This window comes from Salvia splendens, chromosome 6, assembly GCF_004379255.2.
Source record: "Salvia splendens isolate huo1 chromosome 6, SspV2, whole genome shotgun sequence".
Taxonomy (NCBI): Eukaryota; Viridiplantae; Streptophyta; class Magnoliopsida; order Lamiales; family Lamiaceae; genus Salvia; species Salvia splendens.
The window spans coordinates 3,357,003-3,364,605 of NC_056037.1; the positions used below are offsets into that span (position 1 = coordinate 3,357,003).

General features: G+C 37.4%; 2 protein-coding genes across 2 annotated transcripts; one reads left to right on the forward strand and one right to left on the reverse strand.

The window, feature by feature from the left end:
- The first annotated feature begins 97 nt into the window (after positions 1 to 97).
- On the forward strand, positions 98 to 3,067 carry LOC121808538 (haloacid dehalogenase-like hydrolase domain-containing protein At2g33255). The gene is made up of 5 exons (XM_042209082.1): positions 98 to 536; positions 1,372 to 1,414; positions 2,007 to 2,067; positions 2,280 to 2,414; positions 2,602 to 3,067. The coding sequence occupies exons 1-5, from the start codon at positions 206 to 208 to the stop codon at positions 2,788 to 2,790; spliced, it is 759 nt and encodes a 252-aa protein (XP_042065016.1). The 5' UTR covers positions 98 to 205; the 3' UTR covers positions 2,791 to 3,067.
- A 1,170-nt stretch (positions 3,068 to 4,237) lies between these two features.
- LOC121808539 (transcription factor MYB2-like) lies at positions 4,238 to 5,467 on the reverse strand. The gene is made up of 3 exons (XM_042209083.1): positions 5,297 to 5,467; positions 4,985 to 5,114; positions 4,238 to 4,894 (listed from the first exon to the last, which is right to left on the reverse strand). Exons 1-3 carry the CDS (start codon positions 5,448 to 5,450, stop codon positions 4,468 to 4,470), a joined length of 711 nt encoding a protein of 236 aa, XP_042065017.1. The 5' UTR covers positions 5,451 to 5,467; the 3' UTR covers positions 4,238 to 4,467.
- Positions 5,468 to 7,603: the final 2,136 nt, after the last annotated feature.

A 7,603-nucleotide genomic window follows, 5' to 3' on the forward strand; every position in this document is an offset into this window, starting at 1 on the left:
GCTAATCTGTATGTCAATAGTAAGAATTATGAAACTCCAAATTTTTAAAAAAAAATGGAGTACTAATGTGTAAAAACATAAAAAATAAAAAATAAAAAATAAAAAAATAAAAAATAAATTTAGTGGGAGAAAATTGGACGGTGGGTAAAGTGTAGGCCATTGAATCATCCGTCCGGCATTATCGGGCAGCTCCATTCCATATGTTATGCCACTCCTCTGCTTCCGACCTCTCCTCTTCCTCTTCCTCAACCCCGCCAGGGCATTCTCGTCAATGACCACCTCCTCCGTTACCCCCAAACTGCGAGGCGTCGTCTTCGACATGGACGGAACCCTAACCGTCCCCGTCATCGACTTCCCCGCCATGTACAGAGCCGTCCTCGGCGACCAAGAGTACCTCAGGATCAAGTCCCAGAGCCCCTCCGGCATCGATATTTTGCACCACATTGAGACCTGGAGACCCGATAAGCAGAAGAGGGCCTACGAGATTATTGCCGATTTTGAGAAACAGGGATCGGATAAGCTCCAAATTATGCCTGGTTAGCCTTTCTCATTTCCCCCAATTTCTTTTTTTTTTTTTGCTTGATTTCATTCTTAATTGATCATATCATGTAAAGGATTCAAAGTTATGGCTCGCCTGAAAGTGAAGCCATTCAACAATTGTGTGTTTCAAGCTCTGTTGTTTTTAATCTTGTTAGGTGGTCCTAGTTGCTTAAGCTCCTTTCCGATTTTGCAACGTGTTATTCTTGCAATAGAGTCAATCAGCCAATAGCATAGAGCTTTCTAGAACATTCAACTCCGGTGCTCAGGAGTCAGGACACCTTTATTTTTGCTTCAGTTCTAAGAACCGTGTTTGATTCCTGTTTTTAGTGGTTTCCAATATTTCGTACAGCATGCTGCTGCTATCCAAAAAGTTTGGTGAAGGAGATACTATCATAAGATAACTTGTCACCTCTCACCATGTGGTCTTAGCTGAACAGCATTGCTCTATAAACCAAAAAGTTTGATGAAGGAGATACTTCCATAAGACACCATGTGATCGTAGATGAAAGGAGGATCTACAACTGATGCCTAAGCACTCTCATTCATGGATGAATGATAAAATGTTTAGGATTAATGTGAATTCCCAAAATATGAGGGGTTCTCCATGCTTTCTCAGCTGCACAAAGTGTAGAATGAGTGAATGACATTGCTTGGTGCTTCATCTTGTATGGATCAGGGGACTAAAACATCTAGTTGAATCTTTTTGTCAGCATTCTTCTATATGGATCCTACTTCTGAATCTGATTTTTAATGTTTTGTGAATTTGATAGGCTCGGTCTTAAGTTTTGGTTTTATATTTTGCTTTGATTAAAGAGTTGAGTATTGCTGCAGGTGCATTGGAACTTTGTGACTTTCTCAACTCGAAGAATATTAGGTAATTTTTTAGTTCATAGTTCATGCATACTATATTGGTGTAGTACATTTGTTTGGATATTGTACTGTTTTATGTTTTTATGTCTGCAAAAGCAGTATAAGAAAATTTTATATGTATTTTGTTACTGGCTTCCTATTCTATTTTGTTGCTCTTCTTTAATAGTACTCCCTCCGTCCCTAAAGAATATGCACTTTGGATTCAACACGGATTTTAATGCAAAATTGGGAAAGTAAGAAAGGGGTAGAGAGAAAAAGTAATTAAAGTATTGTTAGTGGAAAATAGGTCCCACCTCATTAGAGTGAAAAAAGTTTCCAAAATTGGAAAGTGCATATTCCCGTGGGACGGACTAAAAAGGAAAGAGTGCATATTCTTGTGGGAAGGAGGGAGTAGTAAAGTTTTTATCTAGATTATGTAAAGATATAATATAAATAATTAGTGAGAAGAACTCAGCAAACACATTTGACCATAAAAGAAAATTAAATTGTTCTCTAATTTATGTGCTTCCATGTGTATATGCTGAATACAATGGAGAGGTTTAAGAGTACACACCAATGATGTAAGTATTGACTTCATTGCTAGTTTTTGTTTGCAGGAGAGGATTAATCACAAGAAATGTGAAGGATGCAGTTGATATATTCCATAAGCGGTTTGGGGTAAGATTCAAAATGGTTTATAGATGATGCTAATTTTTTATTATCATGTTTAACTATCGTCTTTATACTGACTTTATACTTTGTTTTTTTATACACAATTTTTCCGTACACGAGTTATTTAAAATTGGCACTCATGAGCTGGGTCAGGATTGACCAATGTAGTCTAGTTTTGAAATATCTGTTTCAAATCCCCAGTTCTTTTTTTGTTCCAGATGTCATTTTCCCCTGCATTAAGCAGGGAGTATCGACCTTACAAACCGGACCCTGCTCCACTTCTACATATATGTGCAATTTGGAATATGGAACCTGATGAGGTTATGATGGTTGGGGATAGTCTCAAGGATGACGTAAGTTCACTTTCTTGATGAGAAGGCCTTCCTCATATAGTTGATGTTAGGCAATCAAACCCTTTTCCTTTTCCTCATATAGTTGAATGCTCGTAAGAGTTTGTGACAGTAGATAACACTAAGTCTGTTGACATAGTTGACCTTGCTGTCTTTTATCACTGTAAGATCTTGTTTTCATTCTTTTCAGGTGGCCTGTGGGAAAAGAGCAGGAGCTTTTGCATGCTTGCTCGATGAAACGGGAAGGTATGATGCCCCTGAATACCAAGATGTCGAATTCAAGCCAGATTACAAAGTGTCTTCTCTTTCTGAACTACGTACTATTCTGGAAAAGAATTTCAACCTTACTTCTGAGCCCAACTCGATGGTTCACAATTGAAGACGCTCACAATGGGAAATTGGCATTTGTGTAAGCTCTATATTTCTGTAGTTGTCTTGCAATGTATCATGGTTACTAAATGTTTGTGGTAGTAGGAAAATTCACAAGAGGTGCGTTTTTAAGTGAACGAAATGTTCGCTTTCAAACTGAATAGCTTAGATTGGTAGAGAAGGCTTCTTGAACTAAAAACGTCATTTTTTTTCTTGCCTGATGGAGGACCCAAAACATTATGTGATTTGTACCATAACCTCTTTAGATGTGTGGATTGTTCAGTTAATTTCTGGACTACTTTGATTTATTTGTTTTTATTTTGTATTGTTGTTTTCGGTTTTGTATGGAAGAATCCATCACACTCAACCTTCAAGAAGTAAATATTTTGTGACTATGTGATAAGTTAGGAATCCGGTGCCTTTTGATTGCCACAAATATGTGCATCTAACTATGTGATTTAGATATTAAAATAAAATTTTAAAGAATGTAAAAATTGTAAGATAATACGATACTTTTTGGTTCAGAATTAGGAATGGAAATAAGAATGTTGTAGTTTACAGCAATAAAATTCTCACAAAAATAAAAAGCAAAAACTTCTCTCCATTTTGTTTATCTTCCAACACGACTATTAATTTGTTAGGGTCATGGTGAACGGAAATTATGATATAGTAGTTAACTATATTGTTATTAATTTGTTAGTATTAGTATTAGTATTATTATTATTATTAGTCCATTCATGATCCAATTTTACCATTTAACCGTCTTATTGGATGAATTCATACAGTTTTTATTTTTATTACTACTATTTTTCTTTTCTAAATCATTTCCTAAATAATGCACATTGGAATTTTATGTTGGAATGTACTCATATAATTGTTCTTAATTTTATGTTGGAATTTTTGTTCCTTAATGAAGCCAACCCCAAAATATAACGAAACATGTGTGATATAAATATGAAATCTAATATAAGTAGAAAAAGTCGATATAGAATTTTATAGTACTATGCTCGATTTGATTACCAGTTCTATCTGATTTAACAATACTCTTAAATATTTAAGTATATAAATCTTACAGATCAGCAAACACTTCGCTAAAGCATTTGATCACCAAACACTAGTTTTTAATTAATCTATCACCCTCTTTCTTATTCTAGAACATTTTAGTATTATTATATGGCTAAAAAGTAAAAAGGACATATTATAACATAAATTTCTTCTTTTCTCCCTTTTTTGTTCTTTTCAGTTATAGCTACTAGTTAATGATAGAAAAAATCAAGAATCTATAAGCTCCTAAACTGTCATCTAGTTCATATGCTAATAAATACTTCGATATTAATGAAAATTAGTACTATGATTTTCAGATAATTTATACTTGTGTCTGTGTATATATAACTATATAAAAATATAGAGACATAAACACACTAAAATATATCCAACTTGGCTACTTAAAACTGTTGTTTACTACAAAACATAAATTTGGACATGCTACCACGTCCAAACTATTCATACATTATGAGAGACCATGACAAATTATTAGCTGCAAAACATAAATTTCTTCAATCAAGAAGAAATCACAATCTCCCAATTGAAAACCTTCTTTGGTTGTCAATTGCTTGGGTAGTAGCACACAAACATAAAAAACCAGTACTATTTAATAGTACTGATCAATTAAGTAAAAGGGGAAATTTCAATAGAAATCTAAATTTGGTTTGGCTACCACGTAATTCCCATGGACACCTTCCAAGTTCCAGAGTCCATCCCACACCACCTCCTCCTCCGGTGCTGCCGTCGCGCAGTTACTAATCACCGAGTACAAGAGTCCTTGCTCGTCCGAGGCGGTCAGGTCAGAGGGAGTACTCGTCTCGTGATCATCGAGCAGCGCTGCGATGATCCTTTTCATGTCTATCTGATCCTGCTCGTATTGCTGCTGTTGTCGTTGTTGTTGTTGTTGCTGCTGCTGCTGAAGTTGGAACTGCTGCCTCCTCAAAAGACGGGCCCGCATCTTCTCTGCGTTGTCCGAGGAGGATTTGGACTTTTTCTTGAAATGAGTTCTCCAGTAGTTTTTTATCTCGTTGTCGGTTCTTCCCGGTAAGCTTCTGGCAATAGTTGACCATCTATATTCATTCAAAAAATAAGTAAAATGGGAACAATTATTATTATTATTAATATATAAAAAAAAGTGAGGGTTTTTACGAAAATTGCACCTGTTGCCCCATCTAGCATGTAATTCAAGAATGATCATTTCTTCATGAGGGGTAATTTGGCCCCTCTTGAGATCAGGCCTCAAGTAGTTCACCCATCTCAATCTACAACTCTTGCCATTCCTCTTTAGCCCTACAAATCAAGTATAAAGCTTTCAATCATAAGATACCACTAATAAAAGGGCTTTAGCTAGCATAATTTACCAAGCACGGAGCATTTGCCAGGTTTTTTGGCAACTGCTATGTCGTTTTTGGTGCAAAAAAAGTTTAAGAAGAGATTACCGAGCACACAAAAGGATGGGTGCTCGGACGTACCTGCAAGCCTAGCCACATTGTTCCAACGGCCTTCGCCGTTGGATTTGACATACTCAATGAGAAGTCTGTCTTCTTCGGCAGTCCATGGCCCCTTTCGCCACCCCTCATCTGTGGCATCCCACCCCATATGTTGCGACATTACCCTCCAAGACATGAAAAACTCAAGTCTATGATTAGTGTGGATATATAGGGGGGGGGGGGGGGGGGTTATGTAATAGTGTGTTTTATGTAAGATATCTTACTTAGTTGTCCTCAAAATTCCATGACATAAGTGCATATTTATATAGGGGAGGAAAAAAACTATGGTCTTTAGTCAAAATTTGATGTCATTGTCACATAATCAGTATAATCACACCTCTTCACACAATCTAAAGATCAACTCTATCCCACCTCAAATAACATGGAGAAATTACTTAAATACCCTCCATGATACTATACAAATGTCATTACACTTCTTACCTAAGCACGTCCGATGTTTATGTTTTCTTGTGTTCGTCCGCTGCTTTTTCTCTGTAGTGATTGTAGATGTAGCGTTAGCTTTTGTCTATACATTAATTTCTTTTTTGTCACTGTTAATTCTATTCCAGAACTGCTTTGTACTACTCCCTATTTTATTGCTCGTTATTCTTGGAGAGTGTATTTTTTAATCGAGAAAAGCCTAAGCACGTCTAATTACGAACCCATCACCCTATACTCTAACATTAGATTGTCTATTATACTCATCAATCGCGTTTGTTTTTCACAATAAGTTGATTTCGTTATTTTTTTGTTATTGTTTATATTTTGAACTGCATCTGAGCTACTAATTTATTGTTCGCCATTCTTAGCCCGAGCAATTTATTTAATCGAATATAACCTAAGCATGTACTCCCTCCATTCCATAGTAATGGAGACATTTTTTTTCGTTACGGAGATTAAAAAATATTGTGTTAAGGGCATTAGCAATGGGGCGCCCTAAGGCGCGCCCTAAGGCGCGCCCTATGGCGCGCCACGTCAGCAGTTTTATCCTCCTACCTCCCCACCTGCAGTGGGGCGCCCTAAGGCGCGCCCTAAGGCGCGCCCTATGGCGCGCCACATCATCATTTTATTTATTTGTTTAATTGATTTAAATGTTTTCAACTAACAATTAATAACGAGTAAATAAAAAGGTCGAAATAACAAACGGGGACACATTAATAAAAAAAGAAGTTACACCGTTCAACTTACAAAAAAAAAAACTAAGTCGGTGCAATTCCCAACCAAACCGCGTGCCATCGTCCGTACTGAAATCGGGATCGTATTGGGCGTTGGTGTCGAACGAACGATATTGGCCGGGTTCTGTACCCGGCCAACGCGCATCTCCACTAAACATAGGACTATTTGGACTTGAAGCCATTTCGTAGTAATTATGTAAATGTAAGTTTCGAAAGTGAAATTGTGAAATGAAATGTAAAACGAATGAACTCTATTTATAAAACAACCAAACCGCGTGCCATCGTCCGCGACCTATCGTCCGTGTACGCCACAATGGGGAGGACGATGGCGCGCCCGATGCCTATCGTCCGCAGCCATCGTCCGTGTACGCCACAATGGGGCGGACGATGGCGCGGACGATAGGCATCGGGCGCGCCATCCTCCGCGCCCTTAGTATCGGCCGCGACGATCGTCCGCGACCTATCGTCCGTATCCGCAATGGGCGCGGACGATCGATGGCGCGGACGATGCGCGCCATCGGGCGTGCCATCGTCCGCCCATTGCGGATGGCCTAAATGAGTTAAGTAAAAGAAGAATAAAGTAAGAAATGAAAAATGTAGAGAGATAAAGAGAGAATAAAGTAAGAGAGAGTGAAGTAAGTGAGAAGAAATATGTTGACTTTTACTAAAACGGAAAATAAGTACTCCATAACTATGGAAAATAAGTACTCCATAACTATGGAATGACTCCTCTATTATGGAACGTAGGGAGTACAATTAGTAACCCATCACCATATGCTCTTACATTAGAATGTCCATTATACTCTAACATTACAATATAACCTTGATTAATATAAGTATGTCACAATTGGTTTTAAGATATGACTTGCATCTTTTTAAGAGTTTATTGAGTGCATATCGAAAATTCTTCTTACGCCATAAAAATAGAAAAAAAAGAAGAAAGATTTGTTAAGGACATAGGTGACATGGTATGATACTCCAAAAGAATTAACTAAAATCAAAACAAATAATGATGTTGATGTAAAAGTTTGGACAAGAAAAGGTGGTGAGTTTCATTTAGATTTGGCCACGTAGAACGAAGGGCTTGTGCATCTAGACACAAAGCACTGTCTTG

Coding starts and splice junctions, on each gene's coding strand:
- LOC121808538 (XM_042209082.1), top strand. CDS start 206: ATGCCACTCCTCTGCTTCCGACCTCTCCTCTTCCTCTTCCTCAACCCC. Junction 537..1,371: donor TAAGCTCCAAATTATGCCTG/GTTAGCCTTTCT, acceptor GTATTGCTGCAG/GTGCATTGGAACTTTGTGAC. Junction 1,415..2,006: donor CTCAACTCGAAGAATATTAG/GTAATTTTTTAG, acceptor TTTTGTTTGCAG/GAGAGGATTAATCACAAGAA.
- LOC121808539 (XM_042209083.1), bottom strand. CDS start 5,450: ATGTCTTGGAGGGTAATGTCGCAACATATGGGGTGGGATGCCACAGAT. Junction 5,115..5,296: donor CAATGTGGCTAGGCTTGCAG/GTACGTCCGAGC, acceptor CTTGATTTGTAG/GGCTAAAGAGGAATGGCAAG. Junction 4,895..4,984: donor CATGCTAGATGGGGCAACAG/GTGCAATTTTCG, acceptor GAATGAATATAG/ATGGTCAACTATTGCCAGAA.